The sequence below is a fragment of the Molothrus aeneus genome, chromosome 1 (genome assembly GCF_037042795.1).
Source record: "Molothrus aeneus isolate 106 chromosome 1, BPBGC_Maene_1.0, whole genome shotgun sequence".
Lineage (NCBI taxonomy): Eukaryota > Metazoa > Chordata > Aves > Passeriformes > Icteridae > Molothrus > Molothrus aeneus.
The window spans coordinates 47780797-47803200 of NC_089646.1; the positions used below are offsets into that span (position 1 = coordinate 47780797).

Genomic DNA, 22404 nt, shown 5'->3' on the forward strand with positions numbered 1-22404 from the left:
GTAACAAACTACCTCATTACTGACCACACTCAGAGGTATCCAATGCCTTGCCTGGAGTAAGAGGAAATGAGGACAGGTCAGCCCAAACACACACATGAGGGGCAGCATCCTTCAGCCCTGCAGTGGTCCTGACCATGCTCTGCCTCTGGAAGATAAAACAGACTGTTAAATCCCTGGCTTTACTGGAGCAGTGCTGGAATTACCTGGGTGTCCAATAGCCAGTGTGCAGATGTGAGGGGCTGCGAGTAGCAGAGTGATAAGTGTTTCAGCTTGGCACATGCACTCTTCAGTGAAGTCAGTGGAGCTTCCCAGGAAGCATTCCTCCCACATCTGGTGGGAGTTTTGGTAGGGAACTGAAGAAGCCTATTTGTCCTCTGTATCTTCCACTAAAAGCCCAGGAAACTGTTTCTCCTTTATGCTTGTGTATAGCCAATTAGGCTTCCTGCCCTCGGCAGGCACCAAGCCTAGATATAGAGATATATATATATATATGTATAGAGAGAGAGAGAGAGAGAGATAGATAGATAGATAGATAGATAGATAGATCAATAGATAGATATGGGGCTGAATTTGGGCAGAATGTTTTGGTTTTACCATCTTGTGACCGGTATTTCTCTTTTTCCTTTTTAATTCCAGGGAGTTGAATATTCTGGCTTCCTCTGGGATACAACAGCTGGCATTGAGCTGAAAGATGCCTCGTCTCAGGAGACTGCACAGACTAATGGCAATGGGAGGCACTCATATCCTCATCCTTATCTTGCACATTTCAAGGTAACTGCCACAGTGCCAGTCCAACCTTTTACTAAAAAGAATTTGGCTACGGTGAAAAGAGACACAGCCTCCTCACAGATAAAAATTTGCACGAGCCTCTGACCCTTCTTATCACTGTCCCATGGCTTGATTATGGATAGGTGTTTAATGCACCTTAATACATGGGGTAGCTCACCACAGTCAGTCCTTTCCCTTGCTCCTGTGGGAGCAAACCTTGCTGCAAGGGAGTATTTGAGAACCTGAGGGTCAGTGGATCTTCAATAGCAGCCAGGCCACAGGGCTGGGATTCTTGTCACTGCCACAAAGAGGGAGGAGTGCAGGGAGAATGAGGGAGAATGGAGATGAATTTTACATATATATATTTATACACACACACACACACACACACACACATATATATATATATATATATGAGTATGTGTGTGTATAAGTCACAGTGCTTCAGTAAGACTTGGACTTCTGTTGCTGTCACACTTCAGAGTTTCCATTTTAAAGCTTTTTCACTAGAGCTAAACCTATCTAAAAGAATATCATCATTTCTGGAACCAGTTCTTGGGTATATGCTGGAGCAAATATGTGAGCAGAGAGAGCCCATCTCCACACAGGCTGTGATGAAAGGGTCCAGTCTAGGGAAATTGACATCTCTGGTAATGCTTTGAGAGAAGCATTAATTGAATAATTATTAATAAATAAAGTATTAGTAATTAATTGATCATACAAATAGGTCAAAGTGATTCCAGGAAGGTGAACAGGAGATTGCAGGGAGCCAACAACTCCTTTCAAGGTACATTAAGTTTCTTGGTTAGTCTCTGTGACAAGGTAGGGCTAATCACAAGACAGCAGTAATTAGCCCCTGTAATGACCATGACATTATTTGTAGCTTATTAACAACTGGTTTTGCATAAACTGATTTTCATAAGCAGCTGACTTCTTTCTGCTGACTTTTTCACCACAGTGGTGAAAGGAAGCAGTTTGCTAATGCAAACCAGTTTCCCCAGAACTGAGAGGGTATGAGGTTACTGCAAACAAAGCTGCAAAATGCAAATGCCTCCCTCCTCTTCCTCCCCACACTGAGACACACCAAGACACACCACATACACAGCAGTCTGAGTCCTACTGCTCCAGATTTACCACTGAAAGTGCTGGGAGCTGGCACGTGGTTTTGTGTTGTGACCTTCTATTCCCCATGTGCAGGCATTGATTTCTCCTCCTTGCCCCCCAGGTTGGAATGAATGACCTGACCGTGGTTAACCTTCACCTGGCCCTGCCGCCCTCCGCAGGGGAGAACAGCGGGAAGAACCACGACAGCCACAAACTGGCAGCCTGTGCACAGAGTTTGCAGGAGACTCTGAAAGGTAAGGCAGGGTTTTTTTCTGCCAGCTGTCACATGCACACTTTCTAATTCAAAGGAATTTTTGAAAGAGTGAACTTTGTCTCGGTGAGCATTTCAGAAATACCCTTATCAGCCTCACAATTGTCTTTACCCATATTTGTGTGATGCATAGCATGACAAATGTGCTTTTCCCTTGCTCATTGTCTTACAGTCTTTCCTAATTAACACAAACAGCACAGGAGATCCTGCTGGCTTTGACACCACTTTTTCAAATTAAGTTCCTTCTAGTTTTGTGCTACTGTAACAGCAAATTCTGTGAAAGGAAAGAAAAGTCACTAGAGTTGAGACCTTATTTTAAGTGCTTTGTGGAAATGACATCTACCTGTTATCAGAGCAAAGCTTAATTTTTTTTTTTTTTTCTTCCAAGAGAAATAGTTCTATATATTTAATTTTTGGATAATTGGAAGCTCTTTGGAAAACCCAATGCAAATTTGCAGATGACTGCTAATGGGAAAAGAGACCAAATCCTGCTTTGGTGCCTGGATGTAATATGTAGAATAATTTTGTTGATTTGAAAGAAGTTGCTCTGGCTTTACATGAGGATGAAATGACACCAGAATTTAGACCTGAGCTTGAGCCCTGAAATAGGCAGCTGGATTTCTTTACTTCATCTCTGTGAGTTTGCTTTTTACTTTGAAGCTTTCAAATTATGTTTAACTTCCTGTGAAGCAGAACAAAGCAGTTTAGATTCTAAATGTTGCTGATCTTGTTACTGGAACAGAAAAAGTCCAGCCCTTTGTTTACCGCTCAAGAAAGATGTGAAAGGGTTCCAAGGTTATTCACGTGATGATTTTCAACTTGGCCCAGCTCAGCAAGTTTGGTCACTTGGAAGTGTTAATGTCCCTCTTGTATAACTCAAGAGGTATTTGCAGTTTTTCTGCGTGCTCTATTGTAGTTCCTTTTGAGCTGCAGAAGCCAGTCAGAGCTATTTTGAGTGCTACTGATTTAAGTGTTTGTCCACGTACCTTAAAATTGGAAAGGATGAAGGTAAAAAAAAGGATCATTTGTTTAATCCCCAAAGGCTGAACTGAAACATGGGATAAATGTGTACCTCTTCTGAAGTCAACTGAGCAGCACTTCCACTGCATCTAAATTTAGACTGTTGGTGTTCTCTTTATTTCATGTTTTAATATTTTCATATGGCCAGCACATTACTGGAGCATGCTTGTTCTTGGCTTAGTCTTTCACAAAAGAAGAAATTCAGATTCCTCTAAACTTGTGGGATGCAGGTGTGGTCTCCTACAGAAATGGTAGTGCACACATGTGACTTTGAAGTACCGAATTGCCCTGCCAAAATGAATTTCATGCTAAAAATGACCACCATCCTTCAGTTTTTTCCAAATTAGTCCACACAATATGGGCAGTAAGAACTGGTTTGTGTGTGGGTACTGCAAATTTGAGTTTCTGTTCCCATTTTGCTAACAGATGCCTGTTCTATTTTCTTTTATTCTTACTAAGAGGCAGGTGAGCATTTGAGGAACATTGTTTACTATCCACAGCCTCCCTTGACACAGGGTATAGTATCTCCATATTTCTCCCATTAGATTGGTGGGTCCTGGTTTCTTTTTCCCTCTCTTTTCTTCCTTTCATCTGTACTGGAGAGATGCAGTGCCTGTTAGCTGCTCACAGCTAACTTTTTGCAGCAGCTCTTCTGTCTTCTCTCAAAGCTCCACCAGTTCGTCTCCAGTGTGGTGCCCATGGGCAGCACACAGGTGTTATTCTGGATGTCCTGCTAGTGGCTGGGACCAGGGTGCTGGGTGGATTGAGAGAGTCCTGAGGAGAAGAGCTGGCAAGAGCTGGTGGATGAGTGGCTGGACATGACCCAGCCATATGCACTTGCAGCCCAGAAAGGCAGCCTCATCCCTGGCTGCATCAAAAGCAGCGTGGCCAGCAGGGTGAGGGAGGGGATTCTGTCTCTCATGTGACCCCACCTGGAGAGCTGCACCCAACTCTGGGATCCCCAGCATGGGAAGGATATGGACCTGTTGGAGCAAGTCCACAGAAGGGCTGTGAACATGATCAGAGGGCTAGAAAGCTCTCCTGTGAAGAAAGGCTGAGGTATCTGGGGTTGTTCAGTCTGAAGAAGAGAAGACTTAGGGAATATCTTACAGCAGTCTTCCAGTAACTGAAGTGGGCCTACCAGAAAGCTGAAGAGGGACTTTTTACGAGGACATGGAGTGATAGAACAAGGGGGAATGGCCTTAAAATGAAAGAGGGCAGTTTTAGATGAGATATTAGGATATTAGGAAGAAATTCTTGATTGTGAGGGTGGCGAAGCACAAATTGCCCAGAGCAGCTGTGGATGCTCCTCCTTGGCAGTATTCAAGGCCAAGCTGGATGGGGCTTTGAATGATCTGGTCTAGTGGAAGGTGTCCCTGCCCATGGCAGGGGGCTCAAACTAGATGATCTTTAAGGGTCCCTTCCAACACAAACCATGCTGTGATTCTGTGGTATTTTCTCTCACTTGGCTTGGCCATATTCCATGGGTTACCCATGCATCAGGGACTGGGCTTACAAGACTTCTGAGAAGACTTCTTAGCAGCCAATGTAACATCACATCCTTCCATCATATGTGTGTCACTCTGTCCAGGAAGGATTTGAGCATTTAAGAGTGTGTTTAATTCATGAGGGAAATCATTCAGAGCAAGGTAAAGGGCATGGCAGGAAGTATCTCCTACAGAGGTCCCCTTGCCCTGCTATGAAGCAAAGGAGGGTTTCCCTGTTCCTGCAGAGAGGCAGATTTCAGCACTGCAGACCTTCTGCAGGCACTGTCAGTCCCTCAGCTGATTGCCTTGGCACACCAGAGCTCAGCCACTGCAGCAGAGGGCTGAGTTAAGCTTCTGCTTTGCTTTGCTGGCCAAGAGCCACCTGCAGGCACTGCCAAAATTTGCTGGTGCTTTAGTGAATTTGAAAATGCCTTTGCAAACAGACCAGACTTATTTTTTCACCTGAGGAGTTCTCCATTGATAAGGCACAAGGCACATTTGGGCCCAGAGGGCGTGAATGTGTGTGAGAGCACTGCTGAGAGGTCATGAACAGGACACGTGCCTGGCTGCTGTGGGCTTTATGGCACCATGTCCCAACAGATGGAGGCTCTGGGTCCTTGTGGACAGTGCAGTCTGTGTCAGGGACCTTTGCAGCAGAAGATTGGTTGTTAAGAGAGCTCCTGCTGCTCTGTCTGTTGGAGGAGGAGGAGGACCAGATTGCATTAGCTGAGGAGCCTCTGGCTCCTGAGGAGCAGAATCAAGCCCTGCCAGTCTTAAACTAATTTTCTCCAAAAGAGGAGAATCACAGCACAGCACCAATAGGATTGTCTTATTTTCTGTTTTTCTCTCCATCTGATTGTAACTGTGGGCATCATGATTGCAGTTTTTGATCAGTTATCATCTCTCATTATGGGCAAGGGCATGATTTCTTCCAGAACTTTTGCTAAGTTTGGCTGAGAGCCATTGGAGCTCATCCATGAGACCCCTGAGAGCTGCAGCTGCTGTGGGCAGCTCTGCTCCCTGCCTCTGCTGAGAGACCCAGGAGTGTCCAGTTAGACAGAGTCACACACTTGGGAGCATCCAGGCGGGTTCACTTCCTTCCCTCTCATGGCTGGATGCCTGTCAGGGTCTTGGGAGGCAGACAGACACAAACCTGCAGTGCTGGCATGCATGATGTTGTTGTTGCAGGAGCTGGCAGAGGTAGGAGCAGGGCTGCGAGTGAGCCAGGACAAAGGGGAAATGAAGTTGGTGGTTGTCTAGAGAACTGGTTGCTTGCTCTTCCTTGCTTAGCACAGGGCTGCCTGATGTATTCCCCACTCCTCTGCAGTCTGAGGAGCTCCTGTCAGAGGGGAACCAAAAGTACTCCCTTCTCTCCCCAATGGCAAATGGGGTTTCAGCTTCTTTAACAAGCTCCAGCCTATTCTGTCTGTCAAGTTTACGCTTTGTTGTGATTTTATGCTTAGTTATTCTGCATGCAAATTCTAAATGGGTGAAGAATATAGTGATTCCCTCCCTGGGCAGTCAGCTGCAAGCCGACTTCTTACCTCCTTCCAAGCATGCATACAAGTGCTGTAGCTTTTATCCTCTGCTTTTTCTAACCTCTCCAGAATGGAGAGGTTAAAATTTTCGGTCATTTAAAATTTTCACTTGTAAGTGCAGTGGGGTTTTTCCACAGATATTTCATGTAAGGGAGGTAGTCTTGAAGATTTGCTAAAAAAAAACATGAGTAGTTTAGGATAGAGTAGAATCGATTTTGTGCATAATCAAGGTACTGCTGTTAAGATCCCAGCAGTATGTCTATCATAATGTCTATCATTTTTAAATACCAAGGATTTGCTCCAGAGGTTTCTGTAATGGTCTTTTCCAACATAGTGTGGAGACGGAAGGAGCCAAGTGCTGCCTGGGAATTAAGCAAGTGTTAGCACTGAAGGACCAAAGTTACACTTCAGGATTCCTGGTCCAAACAAGAAATCTTGCAAAAGATCTTTGTCGTGAGATGTATGCACAACTACCAGCTCATAGCAGGCACGGTCATCCCATTAGACAATGACTGATTTTTCTTCTGGGTTCTGATGGAGCCTAAAAAAACTGAGGTTCAGATTCAGCTGGGTTTTTATCCTTCAAAGGTGGGAAGACTGCTGTAATGAATGCTTTGTAGAATGGTATTTAAACTTCATGTTTACAATATGATTTGCGACTTAGAAAGGGCAGAGAAACCACAAATATTTTCACTAACTATTCATTGACCCTCTTCATCTTAGCAAGCACCATGTTTTGAAGTATTTGTAAGTAATATCCCTTCAATCTCGCTTGCTCTCTTGCCTTTTCCCAGTTCATCTTTTCTGCACTGAAAGACAGGAGCGGCATAGATTTTGTTGAGCTTGTGCTCCCTCTCCTGGAAAGCGACTTCTACAGCAACAGCAAAAAATGAGGTTTATCCAGAGCACTGAGTATGGTAGAGAAAATCTGTCCACCCCATCTCCTCTCACACTTCAATCCCAGGAAAGAAAAAGCTTATAGACTATTCATAGATCTCTTCTCTGAAGTCAGCTTTGGCATATTTTTTTTTTTTTGTGCATTTGTGCCTCATTTCACCATCCTTCTTGAGTGTCAAGTTGTGACTTGGCAGCATCTCTGGTCAGCTCTCAGCATTCTTCTGCAGTTGTCTTGTCAGACATTTCTGGCAGTGGTTTGAGATGGGCAAGGAGGTGTGTGCTTTGTCCTCTTACCCAAGGACACAGGTAGGATATCTGCATCCACATCTGTGGGCACAGGAGAGCACACATTGTGGATATGAGATTGGGGTCTGGAGTTTCTATTCTCCTTTATTAGGGTTGGAAACAAAACCTAACTGAAGTAATTTTTTGTTTCAAGTTGAGCACTATCCCTTCAGTCAACCAGGCAAAATAAAGTTGGTGTAGTCAGGAAGTGTCTGTGTGGTTTCTCAACTCATCTTCTGCCATCAGAAGATGATGCTCCTTGCAGAGACTGCTCCTTGGTCCTATTCCTTGGGATTTTTCTAATGCAGAGATTAGAATGAGCACTGCACTTTTGGCAATGTGGTGTATACCAGCATAAGGCTGCGTCTTCTTGGGTTCCTCACAAAAGTGTTCTTGAATCTTAAAGAAAATCTATTTTAAAATGTTCACGTAAGTTAAAACCAGAAGATATTTCTTGCAGAAAAACAAAACAAAACAAAAAGGCACAGATTTCTAAAAACCTCTGAGACTAAAACTGCTTGTCTTTGAGTTTGTCACTAACAGGGAGTAGCAAGGAAAAGACAGTAATCTTTGGGCTTCAGTAATGCTTGTCTCTCACAGTACCCTTCTGGACAAAATGTCCAGCACACATGTGGATAACCACGTTACATGATGGGTGAGCAACTAGGTCACAGATCAGGCCCAAAAATTTACAGTGAATGGGGTGACATCAGGCTGGCATCTGGTCACTAGGGGGGTTCCACAGAACTCCATCCTTAGTCCAGTTCTCTTCAACATCTTCAGTAATGGACATGGGACTTGAAGGAATACTAAGTTTGAAAACAACACTATATTGTGAGGAGCTGTCAGCTCCCTTGAGAGCAGACAGGTTCTGAAGAGAGACCTCAACAAACTAGAGAGGTGGAAAATCACCAACCATATGAAGATTAGCAAGGGCAAGTTCCAGATTCTGCGCCTGGGATGGGGCAACCCTGGTTGTGTGCACAGACTGGGAAATGAGAGGCTGAAGAGCAGCCCTGTGGAAAAAAGACCTGGAGCTCCTGGTTGATGGCAAGTTGAACATGAGTCAGCAGTGCCCTGGCAGCCAGGAGGGCCACCATGTCCTGGGGGGCATCAGGGACAGCAACACCAGCTGGGCAAGGGAGGGGATTGTCCCGCTCTGCTCTGCATTGTGGTGGCCTCACTTTGAGTTCTGGGGGCAGTTTGGGGTGTCACAACATAAAAAAGACATTTAGCTCTTCGAGAGTGTCCAGAGGAACACCATGAGGATGGTGAAGGGCCTTGAGGGGAAGTGGTATGAAGAGCAGCTGAGGTCACTTGGCCTGTTCAGCCTGGAGGAGAGGAGACTGAGGGGAGATCTCATTGTGATCTTGAACATCCTCAAGAGGGGAAGAGGAGGAGCAGGTACTGATCTCTTCACTTTTGTGCCCAGGGACAGGACCTGAGGGAATGGCCTGAAGCTGAGTTCAGAGGTTTATGTGGGGTATTAGGAAGAAGTTCCTCACCCAGAGAGTGGTTGGGGACAGGCTCCCCAGAGAATTGATCACAGCACAAAGCCTGCCTGAGTTCAACAAGTGTTTGGACAATGCTGTCAGGCACATGGTGTCACTTGGGGTGTCCTGTGCAGGACCAGGAGTTGGACTCAATGACCCTTATGAGGCCCTTTCAACTCAGCATTTTCTATGATTCTGTGACTCTATAATAAATGAGGTATTTTTAAAACAAGCATCAAATGTATACTGGCTGGTTTTATTGTCATGAAGAGAATGGCGATGAGTGAACAGTCAGTGAAAAGGGCTTTAAACAGCATTTCTTTCAGGAGTTCAGAATACAATCACTTTGTTTATTAAGTATTTGTACTTTTCCTATTTCCATTAATCCTCTTGTACTTGACTGATGGATGTCCATTCCTCCCATTCTTCTCTATTTTTCTTGTTTTCCAGGAGAAAAAGATGTAATAATCCTTGGAGATTTTAACCAGGCCCCAGACAGCAGCGACCATGACATCCTGAGGAAGGAGAAGTTTCATCACCTGGTCCCTTCCAGCACCTTCACCAACATCAGCACAAAGAACCCACAAGGGTCCAAGTCGCTGGATAACATCTGGATCAGTCGGAGCTTGAAAAAGGTTTTCACAGGTAGAGCTGCTTGTTTGAAGTCGTGTAACCTTTATTTGGGTCAGGCTCACTCTGGGCACTGTCACCTAACGTTTCCCTGTGCCTCTCTTTGATGCAGGCCACTGGGCTGTCGTGCGAGAAGGGCTCACAAACCCATGGATCCCCGATAACTGGTCCTGGGGTGGGGTGGCCTCGGAGCACTGCCCCGTGCTCGCTGAGTTTTACCTGGAGAAGGACTGGAACAGGAAGGAGGTGACGCGGAATGGGAACGGGGTGACGGTTGAACGCAGCGACTCCCACACTAAGCACGAGCGATGACGTGAACTTGAGGGTGCCTCTCCTGCCACCCACGGAAGGCTCTGGTCACTCATGACCCCACGGCAGAGCAGGACTGCCTTCCCCTCCCTCTCCTTCCTGCTCTCCTCCCTGCACCTAGAAAACATCAGCACTTGATTTTGGTGGTCCTGGCTTTGAGCCCCTCCTGGACAGTTCTGGACGGAGCCTCATGGCAGCAGAACAATCTGCAACTTTTTCCGGGGACACAGTGGACATTTCCACACCTGGAGATTTGCATAAGAATTGTACAGAAAAATAAAGTGTACTTTTAATATTGGAAAAGCTCTTTGCTGAAAGGGTTTTGCAGCTGAACAGGGTTTTACTGGGAGGGGGAAGGGCAGGTGATGGTTATTTTCCTTTGCCTGCTTGCAAATTGAGGTAATAAGAGAGGCCCCAAAAAGAGAGACACAGTGGACATTCTTGGCAACTCTCAAATGCCATTCAGCACTTGCAAAAGCTGCTGGAGCTGGTCCCTATGTGACCTGCAGTGAGACCTGAGTGTGCCTCTGCCCCAGTCTGGAGAGACACTGTTCCTCTGCAGCCCCATGTAGGCACCCCCTCATCCTTTCTTTCCTCCTTCCTTACACTGCTGGCAGGGTCATTTTGCCCCAGCATAGCTTCCTGGAGCTTGACTTTGTCTTTTTGTTTGGTGCAACATTCAGTGTTGGGTTTTCTTCTAGCCCAATAGTTTTCAGGAGCTGGGAAAGCACCAACTTGTCCCTCTGCATAGCCAGGTCCACTTCTCCAGTGCCCTTTGCCTTGCTCCCTGTTGGGCATCTCACAGGAACAGCCCATGTCCTCTGGGCCTGCAGCTGGCATCAGTGAGATGTAGCCACGGGTCTTTGTCTAGGAGTTGGTGTTCTGCACTGGGGAGAAACATCCTGGAGGTCTGTAGATGAGCATATTCATGTGATCCCTGCAGGGGCTGCCCACATGATGCACTGACCTCCAGAAGTCCATTGACTTTTTTAAGGGTTTCAGTTTCTCCCTCTGGCAGACCAGGCAGTTATGCATCCCTTTCCTGAGCCTCACTGCTGCGTAAGCCTGGTTCACTCACCACAGCAACCACACAAATACAGCTTGTGGTCATTGTCCATATGGCAGGGAGGGGGCTGCTTCCAAGGGGGTTTGGGTTCTGTGCATGTCCTGGGTGGGGGTACTTCAGTCAGCTCCCTGCCTTGGCAGTGCCAGGAATGGAACGTTGAATTTGCCACCCACATGAGATTTTTCATGCAGCAATCAGTAGCCAGTGACCTAGAAGGGAAACAGATCAGGAAACTTCAGCAACTGCAAAAGAAATAGGTTGAGTGTGAGAGGTGCTGAGCTGCCCCCTAACCCAGTGCCTGCTGCTCTGGGCTGCAGATGACCACACAGTTTGCTGCTGAGAGGAAAGCAAAGTTCTCTGGCATGGCTCACTACTCTTGACAGCAGTGCCACACCAAAGGAGATGTAACTGAGGGTTTTAGAGCAAAACAGTAAAATATTCTTGCAGTATTTTTATTACTGTAACTTTCTGAGATAACACCTCATTTCTAATGACTCAATAATAACTAATTTCTCAACAACTAAATAAATTCCCATGGAAACACACACAGTTGAACAGCTTTTCTATCTGTATGCAAAATTAAACCCAGAAAAAGGTGGCATAGCCTGGGGGTGACTCTCAGACCCAGGGAGATTTCAAGGATGTTTCAAGAGGCCAAGTGAATGAATAAGAACTCAGAACATCAGCCCATAAATGTACCTTTAGTTGCTCAACATTCCCTGTTGAAAATGGAAGGTGCAGGCACTTATTTCTGGGCATTAAAGAAACTAGCCAAAGACCTTGGCTCCAGATTTCATTCTCAATCCTTGCTACAACTTTGTCCTTTTCAATCAGGCCCAATTTTGCTGCCCTCTTTTAATTTGAGCAGCACCAGATTCCCCAAGAAATTCTCACTGGATAACTGCAAAATATAGGCAAAGATGCAAGAGTTGCCTTAGTCAAATGAATATTCCATGAGGTGAGAGGCATTTATATACCCAAGAACACACTCACTCTCTTGTACCAGCTAGTGTTTCCCTGTTATAAATATGTTTGGATGCTGAAATTATTTTATAGCTCTAGAAATAACACTTGGAAAGGCCAGATTCCATTTATTCTGCTGTGTGTAAATAAGTGCAGAGGCACTGAAGCCTAGAGAAGCACCTGCAGCCTCCTGAGCAGGTGATAGTGCTCACAGGTGCTGCAGGGGCCCTTGCTTTGGCTCATGAGTTAACAGGGGCTGCAGGTGTGGGAAATGAGCTGAGCCCCCTTCATAACCCATGTGTGAGCTGTAGGGAAAGTTAATGAGGCTGCTCTGTAGCCCAGAGGTTCCTCAGCCCAGTGGAGAGCTCTGGAAAGGTGATTACTTGGTGGATAAAAAGATGCAGTAGGATAAGATGGGTGGAACATGGAGGAATTGGATACCTACAGGTGGGATTCTGCCTTGCATGGAGCATCTGTATGAGGTATGGGCCTGATTACTTCATGTTGGCAATCAGCAGTGCCTCACTGGTTTTCAAAAGTTTGCTTTTTTTCTGACTGCCCTGGAGGAGGATGAGGTGGTTTTGAGTCTGGTGGATTTTGGAGTTCCCAAGAGCATCTGTTGTGCTATAGTTGTTCAGAAGCTGAAGTGGTGGCTGTGTTCCTCCTGCCCCTGTGGGAGCTAACCTGAACAGCAATTACATTTCAAGATGCCCCTAGTGCAAGCTCTGCTGGCCCAGCTGGCTGTGGCTTTAGTGCCCAGGCAGTGCCAAGGAAGGCAGCAACTAAGGAGGGGGTACAGAAGCAGTGAACCATTCCTACCGAAGTGTGGATACACCTTACACATCTTGGGGTCCCCTCAGGAGCCCAGATTTTGTGAGGCAGGGTCCTGCTTCATTAGTAATGTCACCAATGGCTAGAGGTTGATTTGGTTCAGGTTTAATTTTTTGTAAGGCCATTTATCTCAGCTGTGCAGAGTGAAGGTTGGTGAAGCTCTTCCCTGCCTACTGCACATGCAGCCTTGGCCATTTCCTTACAACAAAGTGCTGCCTCCTGTCCCCTGCTGACACATGCCAGCCTCAGACCTCCCCTGGCCAGGGGACATGGTGACAGCTGATGCATGCCACTTGGTCCCTGTGGTGGCTGTGGCTGATGAGACCTCACTGTGGTGGCTTCTGCAGGGAGCTCACTCCTCTTTCTAGCAGGGGAGGCAGCTCCTGGAAAAACACATTTGAGTCTCTACCTTTTAGCATCTTCTGGAAAAAGCTTAAAGCAGCATCCAGCTCACCAAGGCTGACAGGGCCATTTCTAGCATTTGGCCTCTTTGTTCCTCACAATGAAAGCTTTTAAAATATTCTCAGCCAAATTATTCTCCTTTCCTATTTGCTCTGGCCCATTTGCTTCATGGGAGACCCTCTGCTTTGTCCTTTGGGCTTTTTAAAATAACCTACTTGGCTAATGTCCATTCGGTCACTTGGCTTTGCAGTGTTGCACTGCAGTGTTGCAAGCCATCTAAAAAAGGAGGTGTGATATAGAAGGGTTTGGAGAGTTTGCTCTGAGGAGCAAACGCAAGGAAATAACTGTCTTGGAGATGAACTTCCAAGAACCAGGTTGTGGCAGCAGTGGGTTGATAAATCCTGATGCAGCAGGCAGGAGTGGAGGCTTGACTGTACAAGTTAATCAGCCTTGGTCTTAGCACTCTTAAACCCTAAGGGGAGTCAATGCTCAGTGTTCCTAGAAAATGACAGAAAAAGGTCAGTCCAGAGGACTTCAAGGTTTTCCTAGACATCTAAATGCTGCCTTCTGTCATGGAGTTGATTTTTGGTTTTAAACCTAGTCTTTTGATGGAGCATACTGGCCATGGGCAGGAGCCAGATGCGATGGTAAGCAGAGCTCCGGGGTCAGCAGCTGCTGTTCACTGGGAGCATGTCAGGTCATAAATTTAAGCACTCAGAAATTAGGTGCAAATGTCCCATATTTAGGTTATGAGCTTTTCCTTAGCTGCAGCAAGCAAGGCAAAGTCACGCAGGCATTTCCTGGCCGCTGACTTTAACACTTTTGTACAGAGTTTGTAGAGGGGAAAAACTTTATAGGAGGCTTACGTTCTTTGTTTTTCCTAAGCAAAATGTAAAGTTCTTCCCCATACTAGGAGTCACACTGACTGTGAATCAGGGCTCTTGTGGGAAACAGCCTGCAGCAGCTTTTTTCATGCCCAGAAGAGATGCAGCAGCAGGTTTCTGTGAGCTGGCTGCTCTCAGGGTGACTGGAGGGCCATGCCAGCAGGGCATGCACAGCTCTCACTGTCACCACTCAGCTGTACTGGGTTGCTTCCCACATTTCACAGAGCAGGACAGGACCACAATTACAGATAGAGCCCTTGTCTGCTTACCTGGTTTTTAGGGTTTTAAGCCTTAAGCAATTTTTACCTCCGTATCTGTAGGTAAAAAAGCTCCTTTGTAAAATCAAAGTAGCTAAAAGGATTTACTCTGAAGTACTTACAGGTTACGTGTACACTAACAGGAAATATGTTGCTGGATGACCCTTTAATGACCCATCCCTCTGGCCATCTCATAACCCTGCATAATGAGATGTTCCCAGCCTGAAGGATGTCCAAAGTTCTCTTTATCAGCTGTGTAAAAGGCCTCATTTAAAAAGGGAAAAAAAAATGGAATGTGCACAGACCTGAACTGCAACATTGCTCAAACTTTATGTGAAAACACAAGGAGCACCAGGGTCTCAGAGCATTTTCCCACCAGATTTTAGGGAGTGGCCTTCAGGGAAGCTCTTCCTTCTGACCTGCTTATTTCCTTGTCTATAGACAAGAGAGGCTGCCTCGCAGCTGGGTGGTCAGTTTACCTCCCCACATTCTTACTGCCTGAAGTTCTCAGCAGGCCCCCACAAAGGGCACCTTGGTACCCTTGCACACCCTCCTTTGGGAGAACCTTAACTTGATTCCTTCAACTGTACAGCCATTGTTCCTTTTAGGGACCAAGGGAGCTGGGAGCTGGAGGAGTGTGCACTAGAGAGACTGGGAAATGGGGAAGGACAGAGATGAGACAACAGATGGAGGAGTGAATTGCCACTGGAAGCTTCTCCACATGATCCTGTGTGTCTTGCTGATACCTGGAAAAGCTTCTTGGCTGAAAACTATATAGGAAGATCAAAAATACAGGAGACCTTACCTTTAAAATACTTCCAAGAGGAGAGGAAGAAGAGGTTGACTTACAGATCACCTGTGAATTTTTTGGTGGGTAGGAGTGAATTTACTTACTTTCTAGGCTCAGAGATTCATGATATGGCAGTGAATATATTCCTCAAATAAAACGGAATGTGAAGGACTTGAATTTAAAAAAAAACCAGCCTGATGGATGAGTGCTAGAGACCAGGACAAAAGTCAGACAACACTGACATGAAATAAGCCAGTAAGCTGGAGAAAACAGCCTGACAGGTCTCCTGTGGCTTGGAATGTGCCACAGGATGGAAATTGGGCCCTAAAGCAGAAATGTGAGACCCTCCAAGTGTCCTTTTCAGAGCACTCCTGGGACAGGCCTGAACATGAGGCCAGCTCTGCTGTACTGGAGTAGTGTAAAGTGGAATTGGAATTGCACAGATCCAGTCAGAAGGTCCCTGCAGGGAGGTGTCCATCCCACTGACCCTGGGGGATGGCAGGAGTAATATGGCCTCATGCCAGCCCCTCCTGTGCCACCATCTGCATTTCTCCTGCCACCAACTTTTTTAGGAATTTTTTCCAGGAATTTTTTCTTTTCAAAACCATGTCTATACAACCTGACCCTGCTCACTCTGCTCCCTGCCCCTGCTTGTGGGCTCTCTACCCCTGCTCTTTCCTTCTTCAGACTGTGGCCAGTGCAGTTCCAACTTCAGCCTCAGTTTCTTCACTTCCTCCTTCTAAAGAGCTAAAACAATGCTGTACTTCACCCTGCTTGTCCATAGACATCTCAGAAAAAGATGTTTAAAGTGTCTCAGGGGCACTGTGTGATTGGGGAGGATACAAAACATTTCAGTAGCAGCATAAAAAATTAATTTGGACAACTTTAATGGGAAGAGTAAGGATATGCCTTGAAAGGTAGTCCTGATGACATCTTTCTGCAATGGAATCAATGAAAATGAAAGGGTTTAAAATTCAATATCCAGATTTTCTGGATTTAATATAGACTGTGAGAAGCCTCTAATTGTTCAGCAAAGCCAAAACAGATTCTCCCTTCTGTATCTCAGACATTCATTTTAAACTGCATACTGAAGAAAGTCCTCTAACTTAATTTTGTGTTAATATATTATGGAAGTTATTAAGACACTTTTAAATGACTATTCCCTTAAAAAACTCCAGACTGAACAGACCAACAGAATAAATAAATAACAAAAATCCCCCCAAAGAAACCCAGACAAAAGAATTGTTCCAGCTGTTTCCTTTTGCCTTTCTCTTGGCTTAGACAAGGTGTCTCTCAACTTCCACTCTGACTCATGGGTCTCCAGATTTCCATCCCAGTTTCCAGCATAAATGATTTCCATCTTTCCCTCCTTTCAGAGAACCTTGGTACTTAAGTTGCTTCTCAAACTGGTGGCAGGGCATCTAGCTTCACAGGCCTGGCACCTGAGTGCTGCAAAAAAACTTCAGAACTGCATTGGTCCTGCAGATCACCTGTAACAAATGTGAGATTTATTCAGTAGTGAAATAGACCTGCCAGTGATGGCTGAGGGCTGTGCTTCACCCTACTCACGCTGTACAAGGGCTGTCAGAGATGCATGGGGAAGGGACAGCAGTGGTGGTTTGGGAACCTTTGAAGGGACCAGATTTCAGGTCACGTTTTCCAAACTTCCTAGGAAGGAAAAGGGAATATGGTGTGATAATACTTAGCAGGCTTGCAAGGAAAATTAGCAATTGACTTTGAAAATCTTTCCATTAAAAAGAACCACAACCCTTGAATGTTACCCTTACACATAAGGAGCTGAGCCATAAGGAGATGATGGGACTCCCTGGAGATAAGTAAGCACATTTTATAATGTGAGAGGGGATGGAGAGCACTGGAATGAAGCAGCAGGGGGTGGGGGGTTTTGGGAGTGGATCAAAGTGTTAAAATGGAACATTTGGAGTTGCCATTTCCCACATGGATGGTGCTGAGAATTGCACTGCAGCAAAGAGGCTCCAATGCTGCCTCAGACCATATCCTAGAAAATAGGAGGATAATTTCCTCATGAGCAGCCAGGCCTTCTGACTGAGCAGGGAGAGCCATACCCAGTGTAAGACTTCAGCACACCCTTCATGACTTCAGCCCTAAGTGATGTTTTTGAAAAAGAGTCAGAAAGGAACCTCTTCCACACACAACACAGGATGTCCAAGTTGCTGTAGAGCCGAGGCCATTGGAGAGAGCAACTCTCTGACACAACATGATGTAACACTCCAATACTCTCATCTCTGTCATTATTTTGTCTTTATTTGTAAAAGTTGTATAAAACACCTTTCAAAATTGGTCTGGTGAAACGGGGAGGCTTTTCCAATGCCAGCCAGGTTTCTGTATAGGAATAACATAGCAAGACATAGATACACACCAAAGCAACCAAGGCAGACAGCCAGGAAAGGCTGCCAACACAGCACTGACACCATGAAACTGTGCAGTGACACGAGCTCACTGCTGTCCACACACTCCATCACAGAACTTCAGGATCACAACTCAGTAACCAGCCTCTTCACAGTGAAGAACAAAAATTCAGGAAAATTTACAAAAGCTACACTTCAAAATTTGAGACACTTTTACAAAGGAGGAATGACACATTGCCAAAACCAGAAGCTGACAGCTTCACCTATTGCTACATATTGATGCTGACCGCTTCCAGACTCCAAACTTTGCACCAGGCAAATCTATTTCTAGAATAATGAAGAATGGAAGTTTAATGGCACCTACTGCTTTGCAAAAAAGGTGCTGCAGGTCTTCAAGTAAAGCAAAAAGGCCTGTAGTAGTGTTTAGGGCTACAGAGTGTAAAAGAGTCAGGCCTGCAGGCATGGCATTTTGGCAAAATTGTGACTAGCACAGCCTCCTGGTTTTGAGGACACATTATGCACGTGCACTTTGATTGTAAGATGCTACTTCTGTGGGAAGAGGAAAACCACTTTGCTTATGTAAAAGTCATGGGAGAAAGGCAGGGATCTCTCCTGTCAGCATAAAATCAGTTCAAAACGGTTCCTTTCTTAAAGGACTGTCCCTTTTGAGTATCCCAGGGTCAGCAAAGTGAGCCAGATTTTTCCACAGTGTAGCTCAAATGATCTCTGCCCAGTTTACTGCTCCAAAGACAGCTTTTGACTGTAATCCTTGGCTTGACTTCAGTCATGTGTGACTTTCTTGCTGTTTCTGGCAAAGGAGCCAAAACCTGGAGCACACGTGCGGGACTGACTGCAAATGGCTCCTGTCAGGCTGCTGCAGCAGCTCTGTGCCTGCTCTGCACAGCTCTAAAACAAAGCTGGGCAGGCCAAGTCACCAGTGATCAAACCAGACAGACTGAAGGAGGAAAGGAGAGAAAACAGCATACAGGGGCTGAATGGCTTTCAGCTCCTGAACAATACTGACAACACAAAATTAAGGCTGCTGCAAGCAGTTCTCAGTCCCTGCCTTGAAAACAACTAAATTTAGTAAATTTATGCTTGTTGAATGCATTTTCTTTTTCACAGCAGTCAGCCAGCCACTGCAAACAATCTGCAATAGTATCTGAAAGGCAGCTGCTTGTATGGGATTATTCATAAACCTTCAGACCTCTTAGCCAGCCATCACCTTTTCCTCACAGATTTTCCTATGGATCAGGAAACATGTTCTCAAGATTTGTCTGGTAATGTCCAGGTACAAAATAAGGTGGGAGAGTTATTGCATTTGTTACATTAAAGAACAGATAAGAGGGGAGGGATACTGTGGCTCAAGTCCATGCAAATGTGGCGTGGAGGAAACCTTGGCTCCATCTACTCACCTTATCCCATGCCAGGCCTGTTACCAGTGGGCATGAGCAGCAGGATAAGAAAGGGCAGAAGCCCTGTCCAAGGCTCACACTAGTTTCTGCCCAGCCTCTCTGACCACAGCTGCTTCCCAGGAGCTCAGAGGAGCCCTTGTAAAATTCTGTCTACTAAAACAAAACCCTTTGTCAGAATACTTTGCCTCACCAATTCCATAATACACCCCAATCAGAAAATGTAGCTTATGTAGTAAGTCCTCCTGCGTCATCTAAGTTATTCATCATGTGACTAGAGAAAGCTCTTTGCTGCAAGGAGCTTTCTTTCCTTGGTCCTGGATATAGCACCAGCAGTTAAAACAGAGGTAAAGTGGCTCCAGAGTGGTGCAGCACTTCTGTTGGAACACAGGAATAGGGCACTTGAGAGTTGTCTTCTCTCCCCCAGTCACACCTTGTTTCTGAAACGAGCTCTACAAGCTCAAGCTTGCTGTAGTGTGGGGGTACTGCTCAAAAATGTGACCTGATCCTCTGTAGGCTCAGGTGATCCAAGGAAGAAATGAGTGTTGCCTGCTGTGCTGGATTGTGGCCCTGTGTTCCTGAATTTATTTAGAACCATAGGTCATGAAATCACAGTTTTGCTCGATCCTCCTTCCAAAACAATGCCATGCTGAATTTCCTAGACATGCTATGCTTGTCCTCAAAGGAGGGAGGCCCTTCCCAGAATTCAGCTTCCTGAAACATGTACTATACACATAAAGATGTAGAACAGTGTAACTTTCTGAGGGAATGAAGGGGAAAGCTTTACTACCTGCTTACAATCATTAAAACAGCACTACCTACCTTTTCTCTCTTTTTTAAATGCTAATCCTCTCACTAAAAAAACAAACCCTGAAACATTTTGTAATGTTACAGACTTCGATCCCGTGGCACAAAGACCTGCTTCTGTGCACTGTTTTTAAACTTTCTGTTTTCATTGCAGTGATGACTAAATGGGAAAGTTATGCAGACAGCAATGCAGCATAATCTACAGCAGTTCTATTGCTATGAACCGTGACAGCTATGACCAAAGATAAGGCAAACAAAAGTGAACTAAGGGAGAATTTCTCCTCTGTCTCCTTTCCTCCACCTCTAAACCTGGGAGGGAAAAGGCAATATATTACAAGAGACAGCACTGAGCACTATACCAAGCATACAAAACAGAGTAGATGGTTGAACAGATCACTGCAGAGGAATTTCTAAGCCAAATTTTACAAAAATGCACAATCCCTTTAAAAAATAATCCATATACAATCACAATGCAAAAGGACATAAAGGGGCTTTTGATGAATTTCACATATTCTGGCCACTCTTCCCTCCCATTCCTCATAAGTCCCTTTTTGCAAGCTCTGGGAAGTCCAGTTCCACATCCTCACACAGTAAGTGAATGGATGTCTAATACTGTTAATTTATGAGATCCTGGAGCTCCTCATCAGTCAGCTCATTGACTTCCATGATCTTTTTCAAGTGTTCCATGTACCGGGCGTGGTCTTGCAAAAAGTGTGGCACCCTCATGTTCTCAATCACAGCCAATCCTTTCAGGCGATCCACGTCCTCATAGGAGATCTGTAAGGAAGGACACGGGTCAATTTAGCAGTACAGTCCCATTGCCTCTCTGCTGCTGCTGCTATAAATTCTCTCTGGTAAGTGAGAAAATGTTTCAGAGGAGGAGAATTTAAAACCTTGGGGAAGCATTTGAAAACATGAGCAACTTGTGTGCTTCAGTGGAAGATGCAAAAGAAGTGTAAATTTAGCAAATGCCTTCATAATTCCTGATTCTGTTTTGATTCAATCAGTGAAAAGGCTTGTAGGAATGTGAATGAGAATCATCTACAGCAGCTGCAGGAATAGAGAAGGAAAGGATGGAGCACATGTGAGTCCTGGAATGTCTTCTCAACGAGGCAGAAAGATTTAGATGAGAATGGAAAAAACACTGTGCAAAAGACTAAGGAACTAGAAAGGGAGGGCAGCACAGGCATGGCACAGGAAGCAGTTTGGGAAATGCATGGTGCCAGCTGACCTGAACTTTGCTGTTGCATTTTCACGAGTAAATGTGCTTATGCAAAGCTAAATTGAAATGCATCTCTAGTAACTAACTACAGCATGAACAATACCTAAGCATCCCAATTTTAGTTTTTTTGTTTACCACATTCAATAGTAGAGTGCAGACTGGGTTTGCCTCATGGTATCAGAGCCTTCTGGGTATTGGTGCTGAACTCTCATTTTGCAGCTATTAGAGGGTCTGGTAGCTTTTTTCCCTAAGGAAGATGGATATGTCTATCTTCATAGTCTTATGATTCTAAAAGCTAGGACTTCTAATAATAGTAGCTCAAGATGCTGTGAATGATAGTCTAGAAAGGATGACTGCTTTGGCTGGGCACAAGCTGCCATGGAAGCAGAGAGCAGGACTCCTTGGGCAGCTGTCCAGTGTGATGAAATTTGCGTGGTTGTCGCTTTGTCTCCAAGCTGTGTGTTCTGGGCACCCTGCAGACAGCAGCATATGCTCTGGCAAAGCCCCCAGCCTCGCTGTGCTTCACACGAGCTTTGTGCCAGGTGGCTTGAGTGGAGCCTGCTCCTTCCAACCCTTTTGCCCCATGTTTCCCCTAAGGAGCTGAGCCCTGTAGGGCCTGGTTTCCCTGGAAGCAGCCTGCCCTCTTGGCAGGTGATGGTTTCTACTCAGCAGCAATTAAAGTGCACATGAAGGATTCACCAGTGTGCAAGGGGCACGGAAGGGCTTCCTGCAAAGACAGGACAGTGCAATCCAGATTGCACTAAACCTGATCCACAGGGACAGGTGCATATCTCAGCAATGATAACTAGAACAAAGCCCACAAGGAGAATCAATTTGCATCTGAGTACACAAGTGTGCTTTTCTAGTTGCAAGGACAAGATGCACCCAATTAAGAAAACAAACACCCATGCCCAGGCTTATTCAAGTCACTAAGATACTGCTGTTTGAAGATTGTGTGGCATTACACCTAATTAACTTACTTAGAAGTGGATAGAGAGGAGCTCCACAAAACCATACCATCTCTCAGTCTGGAGACACAGCATCACATGCAATTAAATTCTACCTCTTTTCCTGCCTAAAGAAAGCAAAAGGATCCTTCTCCCCTCATACTTATGTTCAGAGGTTTCTGTTACTGCTGCAAACAAGAAACATGCGTCTATAATCTGAAATATGGTTTGAATGGGATGCATTTCCCCAGTCCTTGCAATTGCTAAAAAATTACCAAAGCTGATATCCTGAGGAGATCAAAAAAAATAATCCCATCCTATGGTGGAAACAGGTTGTTTTACTTACCACATTTTATTAGTCATTGCACTAGATAAAAAAGACTGAGGCTAAAACAGGTTTACTTATGCTCTTTGCAATGTGCTTGTGTGTTTCTTGGGAAACACAACAGTAGGTGATATTTTGCTGCTTTTACTTTTTCAAACTCTGGTAGTTATTCTAAACTCAAGTGCACCCAATATCTGCATTCTATTTCTCTTTGGCAATATCTGTATGCAATTACCATATGAATATTTTGCAGTGCTTCCTGTATTTGATTCTTTCCTGTGCAGTTTTAAAACTGCTCCTTTTAAGAAG

General features: G+C 45.2%; 2 protein-coding genes across 2 annotated transcripts in view; one reads left to right on the forward strand and one right to left on the reverse strand.

The window, feature by feature from the left end:
- The window catches only part of EEPD1 (endonuclease/exonuclease/phosphatase family domain containing 1), a 62414-nt gene extending 52309 nt beyond the window's left edge, over positions 1 to 10105 (forward strand). The window contains exons 4-7 of the mRNA XM_066572127.1: positions 637 to 771; positions 1994 to 2126; positions 9314 to 9508; positions 9606 to 10105. Of these exons, the coding sequence (XP_066428224.1) occupies positions 637 to 771; positions 1994 to 2126; positions 9314 to 9508; positions 9606 to 9805 (663 nt within the window). The 3' untranslated portion in view covers positions 9806 to 10105. The remainder of the gene's footprint in view (positions 1 to 636; positions 772 to 1993; positions 2127 to 9313; positions 9509 to 9605) is intronic.
- Positions 10106 to 17258: 7153 nt separating this feature from the next.
- MATCAP2 (microtubule associated tyrosine carboxypeptidase 2) overlaps positions 17259 to 22404 on the reverse strand; it is a 28261-nt gene continuing 23115 nt past the window's right edge. Inside the window, exon 7 of the mRNA XM_066572140.1 lies at positions 17259 to 20378. Coding sequence (XP_066428237.1) covers positions 20217 to 20378 — 162 coding nt within the window. The 3' untranslated portion in view covers positions 17259 to 20216. The remainder of the gene's footprint in view (positions 20379 to 22404) is intronic.